Source organism: Misgurnus anguillicaudatus, chromosome 2 (genome assembly GCF_027580225.2).
Source record: "Misgurnus anguillicaudatus chromosome 2, ASM2758022v2, whole genome shotgun sequence".
NCBI lineage: Eukaryota > Metazoa > Chordata > Actinopteri > Cypriniformes > Cobitidae > Misgurnus > Misgurnus anguillicaudatus.
The window spans coordinates 50,978,668-50,994,454 of NC_073338.2; the positions used below are offsets into that span (position 1 = coordinate 50,978,668).

General features: G+C 35.4%; 1 protein-coding gene across 1 annotated transcript; it reads left to right on the forward strand.

The window, feature by feature from the left end:
- The first annotated feature begins 2,974 nt into the window (after positions 1 to 2,974).
- LOC129443230 (phospholipid hydroperoxide glutathione peroxidase) lies at positions 2,975 to 15,100 on the forward strand. The gene is made up of 7 exons (XM_055203709.2): positions 2,975 to 3,131; positions 8,886 to 8,980; positions 10,214 to 10,358; positions 11,901 to 12,052; positions 12,144 to 12,168; positions 13,867 to 13,926; positions 14,769 to 15,100. Exons 1-7 carry the CDS (start codon positions 3,066 to 3,068, stop codon positions 14,799 to 14,801), a joined length of 576 nt encoding a protein of 191 aa, XP_055059684.1. The 5' UTR covers positions 2,975 to 3,065; the 3' UTR covers positions 14,802 to 15,100.
- Positions 15,101 to 15,787: the final 687 nt, after the last annotated feature.

The window sequence follows — 15,787 nt, forward strand, 5'->3', positions numbered from 1 at the left end:
AAATTTGAATTCAAAAATTATTGTAAAACATAAATCTTAAATTCTTATCATAATTATGTTTTTATAAGAAGCTCTTAGGAGAAACAATTCATCCTCCGAGTCTGTGTAAAAGAAACTGAAAACTTGGTAATCCCAAAATATCTTCAACAGAATATAAACACCAATAACAACCAATCCCTTTGTTTTCAATGACATCAAGGTTGATCTTATTCTCAAACAGTCGAATTATTGTCCATATTGTATGTGTTACCTGTTTAGCATGCCTGTTTGGACTACAATAATGGCCCGGGTGATGTTCTCCTCCTGCATTCGTTGACAATACATCTTTATGGTTTTGATGCCCACTTTGACTTCCTCCTCACATTCACAAAAACACTCAAGCACATCCAAACACATCCTTCTGTTCAAACATAACATTATATATAATCTAGAATGCAACTTTGTCAGGTGTAGGGTTGCAAAATTTCAGGAATTTTCAAGGCTGGAAACTTCCCATGGGAGTTTTTTTTAATGAGTTGCCTATAACAGGGAACATAAATGTAGGTATGTTTGTGTGTTACTCAATGAAAGAATCAATTAAAATTGTACTTACAATTAAATAAGTCAAAATTGTATTCCCTTGCATGCAGGTCTGCTTATGCATCAAATACATCAAATTATCAGTCAGGAGCGACGTAATGAGCTTGGTTGAGACCATAAGATAAGGGAATTTATGATTTGTTTGCCATTTTCTTAACTATGTCAAGTAAATATGTCTTTACCATCACATCATCCAATATATGTAAAAAATAAAACTTAAATGATAAATCAGTGCTTTTTAAAACATTTTGTGGTTTCACATGGAATCTAATTTATCTTGAACCTAATGAGATTTTTACTTGCAAGATGAATTATAGTCATTTACGTATCTAAATTTCTAATTCATCAATCCACCCTGGCTTGGAATATAAGCTTATTTTAAGTGAATGCCATATATCAAAACTTTTTAATACAGTGATCATTTAGACTGTCCAACATTGTCAGAATTGAAATGTATAATTGTAGGATGCTTTTGTAAATTATACATAATGCAAAATATGTATTGTGCTGGTAATGACTGTGCTGGTAATGACATTTTTGTCAAAAAACTAGCCCTACTAGCTAAGATGATGACTAAGCAAGTTTTTTACATGTACTGTACACCATTTTAACTATTAAAGTGATACAAATATTTCAAAAATGTTTAAAAATACAGAAATACAACACATATGGTAATGACACATAATAAGTGTACATGCACAACACAAAGAATAAAGAGTAGATTTATTTACTTTTCTGGACATCAAGGCATCAGGCTTGCAGCTTGAAATCCATGTGCTCCACTATGTCATTAGGTTACCATGGCTACCAAATAAACTTTTGATGAAAAACAGTGGGAAAGGCCCTTTAATGCAGAGCGTGTTGGTAATGACAGGTAGAAATTAAGCAAAATAAAGTACAAAATGCATATATATGCTTAATATGTGCATGTAGTTTATTAGTTCAAGTAACATTTAATTCATATGCATATATTTTTATTAATTTGAAATTGTGATAAATAATGTTTGAGATATGGCACGACATGTGAAAACTCTGGTGAAGGACAACACCAAAACACAGATATTGTACCACAAAACACCAATAAAATGGGATAAAATTATTAGTAAGAGCAGCAATAAAAAAGTCTAGGTGTGTTTTTGTTTATACTATTTAATGGTGCTCAAATTTATTAGATTTAATTAGTTTTTACACCCTGTGGACATAAATAGGCCTGAATTCTGGGAAATACCCATATACATTTCCCTAAATTTCCATATATTTCCCATAAATTCTTGTTAAGTTGTCAATTTGAAATATTTCCAAAATTCCCGCCCCTTTGCATAGTGAGGTGAGAATTCCTGTCAGAAAGTCACGTCCATAATATCAAATGCTGCTCGCGTTGTCTGTGTATAAATGAAAGACAGCTGGGGTTCCATCCAAACGTGAATCTTTTAAAAATTCTCAAAAAAAGAAGAAAAAAAACGAAATGCGAATTAGGTGCGTTTCAATCGAGTTGTTTTGAACGAATGACGGTGGTATTGGTATCCTAGTAACCAATAGTAAACAAAATGATGTAGGCCTACGCTTGGAAAATGGAGACAGGACTGCATGTAGTCACAATGGTGCAATTTATTAATGTATTTGCCGTGCAGCTTGTAATTGACAAACGGAATGCTGTACAGAAGAAGAAATGCAGACTTTATGAAGGCACGAGCAGCGAGGACGACGACGACGTCGAGCCCCATATATGGTAACGGCAACTTCAGCGGAAACAGCTAGAAGGTTAGTCCCGTGGTTTTAATGTTCACTACGTCAGAAATTCGGCAAATGCTGTCCCATCTCGCAAGAATCAAAAACCACACCAAGAGATTTTCAATCGAAATTTGTCGTTTCCAGCACTCGTTTTCGATGCGATACTAAATCGCATAAAATCATGGTGATGGAAACATGGCACGTCACATCTCACCTGGAAAGAAAACAATCATCTGATCTGTAGGATCATCAATTGTGAGCAACTAACAACAGTTAGATATGTGCGTCTGGGTCTTCATTCACTGGGCTTATCCCCAAACGGACTTTTAAACTGAGATAAATACAAATATAGAAATTTTCCCAAGGCCTGTTAATGTGCATTTTTAAATACAATACAGGGTGAATTCAGGTTCTTCGCGATACTTTCTCCCCGTTATTTTAATGTGGAAAAAGTGCGTCTTTTTGCATTTATTTAAACATTAGGCTTGTTCGACTTCCTGCGGCGTTGCGCAGACCTATCGACAGATGACAGAAAAGTATCGCGAGAGCGATTAGGAGGCATACGGAGCAATCTACTTTCGAAACGCTCTCGCGGTAGTTTAATGTCATATACTGATCAGTTTTGCCCAGCACAAGTCGTTTACCTCGTGATTCGTATATTTCGGTTGCATCAGCGCGGTGCCTGATTGGTTGACACTGACAGAAGAGGCGTGTCATTGGTTCGGTGGGCGGGTCTACTTCACTGCAGCAGTAGTATGTGGTTATTACAGAGAGCGCTGCTGATCGGTGTGCTGGGGAACAGGAGCTTTGCTAGAGCCATGGTAAGACATTATAACCTCGTCACCTGCTATTTTACACCTTTATGTGAGTTTTTAGAGATTTGAGGGTGGTTTGATAGTTAGTTTAAACAGCTGACGCTTACGTAAGTGTAAATAAATAGGTCAATGGCTGCGAGATTGTTTATGAGCACATGTGTCTCAGTTAATGCATTCCGATAGAACAACATTAGCTTGTTAGCTTTAACAGTATCATATTTTTTCAGTAGGAGTTAAAGTTAAACGTTTACGAAACGACTCGGTCAAGCTCGTTAGCTGACGCTAGTTATTTTAGGCCTGGTTTGTCGTTTGGATTTTGCCGTTGTAACGTGCAGATGAATTAATAATCATAAATGTATGAGCTTAATATTTATTGTTTATAATAAATCTTAAAATGAATTAGTCAGAAATGCGTCACATCTTCGTTTCTAATGAAGATTGTATGTCAGTTGTGGTGCAGGTGCTTCGCGAGTATCTGAGAATGTTACGTGTTAAATTAAAAAGATACGTAACTAAACAGGTTAAAATAAAATCAGTTTCAATTTGAAGATTGAGGAAAAGTTTGTGAATGGGTTAAATTGCACAATGCGTCTCCACACCTCGCGTCTGTAGCAAAAGGAGGGCTTGTGTCGTGATAGCCAATTGAAATTGATAATTTTCATTCATTATTAATGAACCTATTACCATCCCTATTATGTGTTTTATTCGGATGGTATTTGGTTATTTAAGTTCTAACCAAAGCTGTCCAATCATACTGAATGTAATGTGTGATGATGTAATGTGCTGTTAAAGCTTATCATGTGTTTATGATCTGTAGTTAAATACTGATGGGCAATCTTCCCATCTCTTTGATAAAGCCAATACGGAAGGGACTTAAACGACAATTCATCGACTGGCCGCAAAAGGCTGTCTCAAAAAGGTTAATTCCCATAGACTGCATGTTAAAATGCCCAAATCTACAGCAGAAAATAATGTGTCTAGCCTGGTACAAAACGTTTTTTTGGTCTATATAGCTAGACCAAAACTCATCCGTTTAATAATTAAGCCTTAAAGTTCTGCATAATTAAGGGCGTGGCCTTTTGAGTGACGGGTGAACTGTCACCTAGAATCGAGCTAGGCGGGTGTGGTTTCAGCAACCAGACACTTCAGCTTTACCCACGTCCCCCTCTTTACCCATTTTTGATTAACCCCAAGTGATGTGCAGTGACCCGTGGCCAAGATGGTGATGACAGGCACCGCCTAATATTGGCTTTAAAAAAACTCTTCACAAACCTATGGGTGACGTCACAGACACTACATCCATATTTTTTACAATCTATGTTAAAGATGCAATTTGTATTATCTGCGCCGCTAGATGGCGCCAGATCAAATCAATAACAATGACGTTGTTTAATGACCCTCTGAAGCAGCGTGGAATTATGGGATTTGTAGTCTTTAACTCAACCGCTGATGGCCATCAATCAGACACGAACGAGAAATCATGTTGACGGATAAGGTATTCAAGTCTTATAAATGTTGCGTTTGATGACATTGTTTATTTCATTATGTAAGTTTAAATGTGATGTTCAAAACGAAATTGTTAGTCATAAATGTTACAGTATTAGTCCAAATTTGATGGTTAACACAGCACAGAATTAAGTTTTCAACTTACAATCTACAATGATTTTTTACATGTATTGACAGTACAAATCTTATTGTGAAGTGTCTTAAAATGACCATTTATATTGCTGTACAATACCTCTTGATGTGCATATCGTCCACGGGAAGATGCGCTGATTACAATCTACATACTAATGTTGTGATCAATATAATAGCATACGTTTTTTGAAGGGTTACGAATCAAAACAACTCGCCCATTGCGTAAAACACAATCAGGATGAGAGTCTTGGTCTAGTTAAATGTTGTTGCGAAGCTCTCTCTATCCAGCAACACCAAATTGATCCTCATTCTTTCTCTCGTTTTGTTCCAAACTCTTCTTGGGTCGTTTGGTTGGCCTGTACGCTTACGGGAGCTGTCTTTGCCGACAGACGGTAAAGAGTAATCCATACTTCCATAAGCAAGCGCGTAGCCCGACAGGCGCTATCGCATAGTTCCACATTTGTCCACGACACTGGCTGCGTCCGAAAACTCAAGGCAGTGACTTGTTGCCTCGCTGCCTCATGAGGAAATGACATCGGAGGCATGAAGGCAGCTCAGAGAAAGGCTTTCACGCACTTCAAAGGCAGCGTGTTTGAAATATAAACAGAGAGCGCCTTTGTGATTTACTAATCACATATTTGAAAACTACAATACTAATTTCTTGCTAGAAATGCAATTAAAATGTGTAAAAAGTGAAAATATACCTTTATTTACACAAAATTTGTGCTCCAGTCGCTTCCTTGGCCACCATTTTATTTTTTCGAACTCGACCAGTGTTGTCATGTGGTTTACGTCAGTAAAGGTGGTGACAAAGGGTCACATGGATATTAACGTCATTGACAGGAGACTGCACTGCCCCATAACAATGTTTTGAATGGCAATTTTCTCACGATTTACAAGTAGTTGAAAACATTACAGATATTAATAGTAATCAGCTGGACAAAATATATAACACTGTCCTAGTGGTTTTTGTACATTTTACTGCAAATATCTTACAAATTGCACCTTTAAGTACACGCTGTTAATATTGCCCTGAATATCACACGCAGTGAATGAATCATTAAACATCATGAGATGTTGTTGACAATGCTGTAGTGTTATCTCACTGTACTGTAGTTAGCTGTGTAATAATGGATTACTGTTAAATCTGTTTAGCTTGACTAGTTCCCGTAAATAATCTCAATCTCTCTGTGACTGCTGTGTCCACTTACATCTACATTTATTTTGTGTAGTGACTTTAGACATCGCTGTAAAGTTTTTGTCCTGGCTGTCGCCTAAAAAATAAAAGTTTAAGAAACGATTACATATGAATGTTTATTTATTTTTATATATTTTATATTATATATAATAAAAAGATAAAAATATATATATGAAGAGTTTCGTTGCAAAACGAGAGATCCACCGTTTTTTTTTATTGTTCAGAAATCTCGTTTTTTTGGTTGTGCATTCCAATTAATTTCAATGCAAATGCAGTTGGTTTGTTTTGATTTAAACCTTCATAACTTAAAAATACAGCTAAGTAGCACCATAAAACAAAATAATAACATGATAACGTAATAAAAACATGTTTTGACAAAAATGTTAAAAAATTGATTTATCTCGTTTTGCAACGAAACTCTTCATATTTTTTCTTACAATTATTTGTGTGTATATATACATAATTACACACAGCACACATACATAGGTTTGGTTTACACTTTGCATTAACATGTGATCTCGGTGATCCGATCACGCAGATCGGATCATCAGTATATCAGGACACGGCGCGTTTACATTGGTCACATCAAAGTGGCTTCTGTATCTGGATGTGTGATCGGATCCCGTGCGGGGGGAGATGCGCTGGATGTATAGCTGTCAATCAAAATGGCTACAGTTGTCTTTAGCCACATGATTTAGGGTTTGTCTGTAACCGCAATCCCATATTGTACAGTTCTAACGCGAAGCCAACAGCAGATAATAACAACCCCAATAACTGGGATGCTCACATTTTAAGCTTTATATTTTATAGTTTTAAAGACTTTATCTTTGCAGCGTCCGCATCGCCGGTGAACGTTTCAGCCGGTGTAACTTTACCTGAACTTTTACCTAGGGATGCTCCGATCAGGATTTTTGCAGCCGATACCGATCACCGATTTGTAATCTTCGTGATCGGCCGATACCGATTCCGATACCGATTTTTTTTAAAGCTGATATGCAAGCTCTTTGATGACTAACTGTTACAATCTTTCTAAATAAAATAATACCACGGATGTTGCCTTTGTTATATTACTTGCAGTAATTAGGTATATTATTGTTTTAATAGAGACTCAAATAAATAAGCACAACAAATATTTATTCTGCAAAGAGAAATTTAATATGGCTTTAAAAAGGCTTATGTCTCCTAAAAGTACTGAAAATAAAACACTTCACAGACTTTACTGTATTAATTAAATATACACGCATTCGTATGCAGTATAAAAATTCTTTAGTCAAGAGCAGAGAGTGATTTTATTGAGAGTTGAATTAGGTTACTGCAGCTTTAAGACGTGAGAGAGAGATCGCTCTGTGCACGTGCACTGATGACAGGCTGCTGTGTGTGTGGGCGGCGGCTGAAAGCAGACAAGCAGCTGTGAGGAAAATAAAAGTTTAAACGCTCAAAACTTTAAGACGTATGCAAATAAGAAACTTTTGGCATGAGGATGCAATTGTCCGTGATAGATATGTGTTGTATACGCTGTTTGATGGGGATGCATGTGAAGACGCCTCGCGCTGTTTACCGGAGCGCGTCCTCCGGTAAATACGCATAAAGGCAAAGAGAGACATACAAATCTGCACGCTGCACATGAGCAACAGGTTGTAAAGCAGCATAAGCATTTTTACAACCTGTTGCTCATGTGCAGCCTGCAGATTTGTATGTCTCTCTTTGCCTTTACAGAGATATGCGTATGAGGACGCGCTCTGGTAAACAGCGCGAGGCGTCTTCACATCCCCATCAAACAGCATATACAACACATATCTATCACGGACAATTGCATCCTCATGCCAAAAGTTTCTTATTTGCATGCGTCTTAAAGTTTTGAGCGTTTAAACTTTTATTTTCCTCACAGCTGCTTGTCTGCGTTCAGCCACCGCCCACGTAAAAAATTTCTTTAATTGCAACCGCATTCAGGATCCTTTTGATGACAAAAGTAAACAGAAAGATTGGTTTATGAGATCGGCAGATTTAGCGAGCACCGATCGAGTCATTTAATGCCATTATCGGCCGATACCGATCGGCGGCCGATCGATCGGAGCATCCCTACTTTTACCTGCATGCTTTTCATCAAAAGCAAAATGTACGTGTTTAACTTTAAATGTGTTAAATGAGATAGAAACAGCTGACTGACTAGAAAGAAGCGCAACATTCACGTTATGACCATGTCGCCATGGAAACTCAAACATTATAACGATTAATTAAATTCTGCCACTAAATATTAAATCTCTCCATGAACAGTTGGAACATATTAAACATATGCCTGAATAAGTTAAATACAGTAAATATAGTGTTAAAACGATGGCTGGATTGCGTTTACATTACACTGAGATCCGATCACAAAGCTTCCTCGACTATCCTCTTCGTCAGGACACACAGATCAGATAACATTCCGATCACAGACGCGTTTACACTTGTCTTTTCAATGTGTATGTGGACAACATCCGGATACAGGTCGCATGTTAATGCCAAGTGTAAACGCAGCCATATATATTATGCAAATGCAAACATTTATTTTGTATGTGATTAATCGTGATTATCCTCTATGTGAGAACACATGATAGAATTACCGGTATAAACACGGATGATGTCAGAACGCGCTCACAACTTCGGGCCAATCATAACGCGCAATTCTGTTTACAGAAGTTTCTTCAAGAGTTGTTTGAAATTGTTTACGGTTTAGAGGAAACTTCCTCTTTCTGACATAGTTGATGGGTATTTTGATACTGATGTGTGAATGATATCTGGTTAAAAGATGTAACTGCTGCGTGTGTGAATAACACATTTTTGTATTCACTGGTAAAGTCGTTTTGGTAAATTTATGGTAATTACTGTGTAAAAGAGGCTGCTGTGGAATCAGACATGACCTTTCACCTTTCTTTCTATTGCAGTGTGCACAGGCCCACGACTGGCAGTCGGCAAAGTCTATATACGAGTTCACAGCCAAAGACATTGATGGAAATGAAGTGTCTCTAGAGAAATACAGGTGTGTGTGTGTCTGATATGATGTGCACATTTCAATTCAAATTTTTTCAATTTAATTTTTATTTGTTTAGCGATTTTTACAATTGTTAATTGTTTCAAAGCAGCTTTACATTAATAGATGTAGGAAAAGCATAGAAAAGGGATCGTAGTAATAATGTAACGTGTACAGTAAAGTAGTAGGTTAAGCCAAAGATGGCGGACTCTCCAGGGGATGAGAAGAACCCTCCTGGCTAGTCCAGGGGGAAAACTCCTAGGAGGAGAAAACCCCCTGAGAGGGATACATATATATTTTTATATATAAAAATATTATATTTACCCGTTAACATACCTCGATAGTATATAAATACTATCGAGGTATGTGAACGGGTAAGCGAATTAAACTGGTTCCGCCAGTGGTCATTGGTCAGGCATCTGCTGGGCATCACGTTGAAGGATGGTCAGTAGATCAGTGGTGTGTGACCTTCACAGCAGCAGGAACTGGGTCTGTTTGTCTCATTGTCCTTGGGGTCGGGGATTAATCCAGGACTAGGCCTTAGTTATATTAGGACATAATATAGTTTTTACAAACAAACCTTACAAAAAAACATTCTGTTGTTCGTCTTGAGACAAAACAATGGCAACTAATATAAATGAAAAGATATGTCAGTGCAAGATGTTTTTAAGTTAAGGCAGCTCAAACATTAATTTTAGTAAAAGTAAAAATAAGTCACTTATTTTTTGTTCTTGTAAACACTGTTAAATCTTTTGGTTGCATATACGAATGGTGATAAAATGGCACACAAGAATTATAGAATAAGTGGTGAGGGCATTTAATATTGATTACTAAACAACTCTATTAAAGTTACTGCCTTTAAAATTCCTTGGTGTTTCGAAAGGAGGTCAAGAGAGGTTTGTTTGTCATTTGCATAGCTTTGTGTTTTTCACACGCACAGTAAGTGTGTTTGTTCATCTTGATGCACTGCCCCTCCCAAATCTCTGCAAATGGTTTTAGCATAGGCAAAAATGCTTTTCCCTTTTTTGTGTTGATCAAAGCATAACACACGTTCTGACCTACATAAAGTTGTGTATTTGACTGTGCATTATATATATATATATATATATATATATATATATATATATATATATATATATATATATATGCATTCTTCTTGTTTATCATCTTATTTTTAGTCATAGACTAAGCAGAATCTATGTCTAGTATAGTGCCTAAACTAGTTTGTTTGTTTGTTTTCAGAGGTTATGTGTGTATTATCACTAATGTCGCCTCTAAATGAGGCAAGACCCCAGTAAACTACACTCAGTTTGCGGAAATGCACGTCACGTACGCTGAGAAGGGTTTACGAATTCTGGGTTTTCCTTGCAACCAGTTTGGAAAGCAGGTATGTACAAGTCAAAGCTATTCCTCGCAGCACACACTAATGCAAAGGTCTCTACCACAATATATACAACAACCGGGAGGGCTACTTTTTTATATAGTGTACGCAAAATGTTTTGTTTTACTTATGTTTTATCATTGTTTGAAATGTTAACCTTTATAAATGAAAGCCAAGCTAATATAAAATATGTAATAAATAATGATTAAAATTCAGGCTATTCATAGAATGTGCTTTGGCAGGCAACTCACAGACTCCATGTTAAAGACCACTACTTTACTGTCATATGGTAGGAAGTTTGCATAGTATGCAATGCAGAAGTGGTCTGTGTAGCATGCTGATTGATTAATTAAATGTCAACTAAAAATATTAAGTGCAACTATTGAGAATAGACATTGAGATAATTCATAAGTATCTTAAGTGTTAGTAGGTCACAGAAGACTGAGTAATTGGATTAGATTGATGGGTCAACTTCAATACTTGAACATTTCTACCTTGCAGTTTAATATTACATGGTTTACTACATTTTATTTTGTTCTTTATATATTAGACTGTTGATGTAGTATTTATCTTGTGGAAAGATGGAATTGAGTAACAGTTTATAATGCACAAATTGAGGCTGACATGTCTGCAATTTTATTGTACTTACACAGTGACAAAGTTGTAAAAGAATCATTTTATACATTATTAATATATTATTAATTGAATTTAATTAATATACTTCAACGGGATAGTTCACAACATTTTTTATTTCTGTCATTTATTCACCCTCATATTGTTCCAAACTTGTATACATTTCTTTGTTCTGTTGATCACACAAAGATATTTTGAAAAATCTTCACAACAAAACTGATCTGGGGCACCATTTACTTCTATCAGAGGTGTATAACACTTAAGTATTTTAGTTACATTTTCCAAGCATCTGATTCTATGCTTAATCAGAGTGTTTGTCTTGGGAAAAAATTTACTTTTCTTTACTAAAAAATGTTCACTACATTCTAAAGCATAAAATCATACTGTGTATTCATTATATATTGCATATTAAAATTGATTTAATGCCTAATTACATAAAAATTGTGTACTTTTACTTTCTGGAGTAAAAGTAAGAAAAATTACTAGATGTTTAATGTACTTAAATATTAAATATAAACCAAAAACTTGAAATTATGAAATGTAGTGGAGTAAAAATTATGATAACAATATGTTTTGGAATGTTTGTTTTCCAAAGAAAAACACTAATAAAATACGAATAATTGAAAGTTTACTTTTATGTATAAAGTAAAAATACTTAAGTACTATACAACTCTGACTTCTAAAGTATTGCTTTGGAATTCAATGGTGCCCCAGATCTGCTTGGTTACAAACAGGTTTCAACAAGTTAGGAACAACTTGGAATATGTAAATGATGACAAAATATTCAGTTTTCGTTGAAATGTGTCTAACCCTTTTTAGCACTAGATGTCATGGGTTGTGCAGTTTCTAAGCTGTTGTGAGTGGTTACTGGGTCATAAGTCGTGAAACTAAACACTTGTTTGATGTGTTTTACAGGAACCTGGAACAGAGGAAGAAATCAAAGCGTTTGCTAAAGGCTACAATGCAGAGTTTGATCTTTTCAGTAAGATCGATGTGAATGGAGATGGAGCTCATCCTCTATGGAAATGGATGAAGGAACAGCCTAAAGGGAGAGGCACTCTGGGAAAGTGAGTTGATCCATACATGAGCTATATTTAACTGTTATTCTGTAATACTTTCATAGCTCTGTCTCATCAATACTGAATTTTGTTTTTATAGCAACATAAAGTGGAATTTCACTAAGGTAACTTGTGTTTTAATTCTTTATGAACAATTATGGGGGTGTTATATTAGGAAATATAACTAGTTTGAACAAACACGCTTTACTAAAAACATTACTTGTGTGCATTTTGAGGCAAAACGAAGTAGTGCTGCCTCACGATTGGTCGCGACTGATCGTTTGCAGAATAAAAGTTTTTGTTTGCATAGTGTATGCGTGTTTACTGTGTATAGTAATTATGTATATATAAATACACACACATACATGTATAATTGAAGAGTTTGGTTCCAAAACGCGATAAACGCCATTTTTGAAAAAAATGAGTTACTGCCAAAATCAGTATTATATCAGGTCAGTAGTTAAAAGTAAATTCTTAATTTTACGCAAAATCCAATATCCGCCGTGTTATTCTGTCATCTTTTCTCCCTTTTTTCCCAAAATGCGATAAACGCCACTGCTCCTTTTTTACAGAACGCAATAAATCCATTTCTGATATTACAGCCCACCAGTCACGCAATGTAAACAAACAATGGCGGACGCGCTGAGTCCACGGAGTCCTAGTTTTCCTCATCTACTTTGTACTTCGTGATCAACAAACAAAACAAAATAATACTTTAATTGCATCGCTAAACCTGTGATGGTTTTCTGTGATGGGAAAGAAACGTAAGCCATCAGCATCTAATATTTTCCCTGAGAGGCACTCGGGAGACGGGTGCTTGTTCTCCCGACAGCATCAAGCTTCTCATGCTAACACATTGACCCCAGAGGATCTTATGAAAAACTTTACATTATTTTACTCAAAGTCAACGAAAATCGAGCAGGACTAAAAACATTTTACAGCTGATCTCTGTGAAAGACGTTAAGCGAGGACGTCAAGTAACCGCAATGACAGTGATCTTAATATGACAAAGTAAGTATTTTGATTAATGACATTAATGTTTATATTTTTAATTAGTGTGTACAACTAGTCAACTAAATGAATATAACATGGCAAAGATGAATGCACATTTATATAGGCTATTGATTCAATAGATTTATAGCATTTTGAATAAAAACTTGTCATGGATTTATTGCATTTTGTGGAAAAAATTATCCGTTTTTATAATAAATCTTTGAAAATCAACTTATGGATTTGAATTTTTTATGTTTTTATAACCTAAAGATGCTATGTGAAAGTTTGTAACAGAAAATAGTTGTTTTCATCTTGTCACTTTCTTGGTATAGAAAACACGTTTTTACCAAAATTTGTCAAAATGGATTTATTGCGTTTTGGAACCAAACTCTTCAATTATAAGAGAAAAATATATTTATATAATAAATATTTATATTTATATATAATATAAATGATATATAAATATAAATATTTATTATATAAATATAATATTGTATATCGTATATACGCATACAAATGTTTATTAATTGTGTGTGTGTGTGTGTGTGTGTGTATTTATACATAATTATTATACACAGTACACACACATATATTATATAAACAAAAACTTTTATTCTGCAAACGATTATTCGTGACTAATCATGAGGCAGCCCTTAAACGAAGGTCACTGATGTATTTTAAGATATGTCAGTGCAAGTTGTTTTCAGTTTGGACTGCTCTTACATTTATTTTAGTCTAGGACTAGTCTAATCCCTGTCCGGGAAACTGACCCATAGACATTTAAGCCGTAGTCTCTGCTGTTGTTAATAAAGTTGTTGTTTTTATTGTAGTTCCTCATTGACAAAGAAGGTCAGGTTGTGAAGAGATACGGGCCAATGGATGATCCAAGTGTAAGTTAATAAGGGTTTACTTTTATATTTTGCAATCACATTTTAATATAATAATGACAAACTATATATTATTGGAAAGGTCTAAGTATGTAGTTTTTATATTCCTAAACATTTTAGTAGTAATAATAATGCAGTGGCAGTAATTAATTAATTTGTGACAAGTATGCAGCAATCTGTTGACATCTCGTGGCCATTGTTGGTAAAACCACTAAGTGTAATGCTGCGTTCACACCAGCCGAGATAGAGGCTTCAAGCGCGAGTGATTTTTTTTATGTTAAGTCAATGTGAAGATGTCTAATGGAGGTCTCGCGGCGCGAATGAGGCGTTTAGCATGGCGTTTTAGACGTGATTCCGCATTATTTGTTCGTCTAGTTCACGCAAATAGCGTGAATGGGGCGTTGCTGCAGCAAATGCGCGAGTTGAAAAATTTTAACTTTGGTGGAAAATGCGTCGCGTTAACCAATCAGGAGCTTGCTCTAGTAGTGACGTGATTACAGGAAGTGAGCAGAGTCGCAGAAGCCCCTCACATGACATGAATAGCCGCGTGAATGTCTCGATGACTGGAATTTCACGTGTGAAAGAAGCGAGTAAACTAAAAATGTTCAAGTGGCAAACTAGATGCGGTAGATGCGAATTTGTTGCCTCAAACGTGGCTGGTGTGAACCCATGGTAACACAAACCTCATTTTATGTACAAAAATATTACTTTATTTTTAGTTATTACAGTATATGTAAACTGCTATATTTGATATTTGAATTATATGAAATTGAAGGTGTACATCACCTGATCCATATAACTTGTGCACTATACTTGATATTAAAATCGCTTTTTTGTCTCAACAGGTTGTTGAAAAGGATCTCCCCAAGTACCTGTAACCTCTTAAGTCCAATTCATTTAATGCCTCATGTGTTTGTGATCGCTCTTTCCTCTCTGGTTTGACATGAGTGGACATTAGCAGGGTCACACCCAGATCTGTGACGGCCGTTTCTGAAGCCTTTCTACAGGTGGGGGCGGCCTGATGAACCCTGACGTGCAAATTCTCTGGGAAAACCCTTTAATGTCCAGATGTCTCATCAAGAGAAGAGCTTGTTGTTATACATGTGTATACTGACAATGATACAGAAAACATTTTCTAATAGATGGTAATAATAATAATAAACAACTGAAATCAGAACTTTGTGTTTCTGTGTGGTCGTTTTTTCAAGCTGTACGGATGGAAAGAGGTATGTATGTTATTGTAAACTTGATTAAGTTATAATTTTAGGTTTCAGATTATGTATGAGATTAAATGTCTTAAGAAAGTAACCCAATATATTAACTCAGTCAAGTAAATCTATTGGTGGAGTTGTTTGAGCCCTGCAAGGAGTCATAATTAAATATATTTTAGAGGAATGCGTAAAGAATAAGCAAACCCAAATGAAACACATCTGCTGGATAAAGTGACCTTTTTACATAAAAATCCTATATGATTAAAAAAAAACAGTTCAACATGACCTACTTTGATTTCAAATTAAGTCCTATGACAGAATAATCCTATGGGGAACAATGGTTCAATAGATATGTCTATTATGCTGGATAGCTGTAAGAATTTTTTAGGATTTGTATTAATATTGAAATTCTTATACATATTTTTTTTCTTGGATGCCATACCACCGTGGCCTTGAGCTCTTCTTGTTAGTAATACATTTGGTAAACACATTTATATAAATCTCACTTAAAAAAGGCTAAAAACTCTGATTTGTTCCACAGTGCAGATGACAAAATATGTTTACAAAAATTAATTTTTTACCATTATATTTTTGGCCATTTTTTTGTATATTTTGTAATATATTAAAAATAAATATATTTTATAGCAATTATA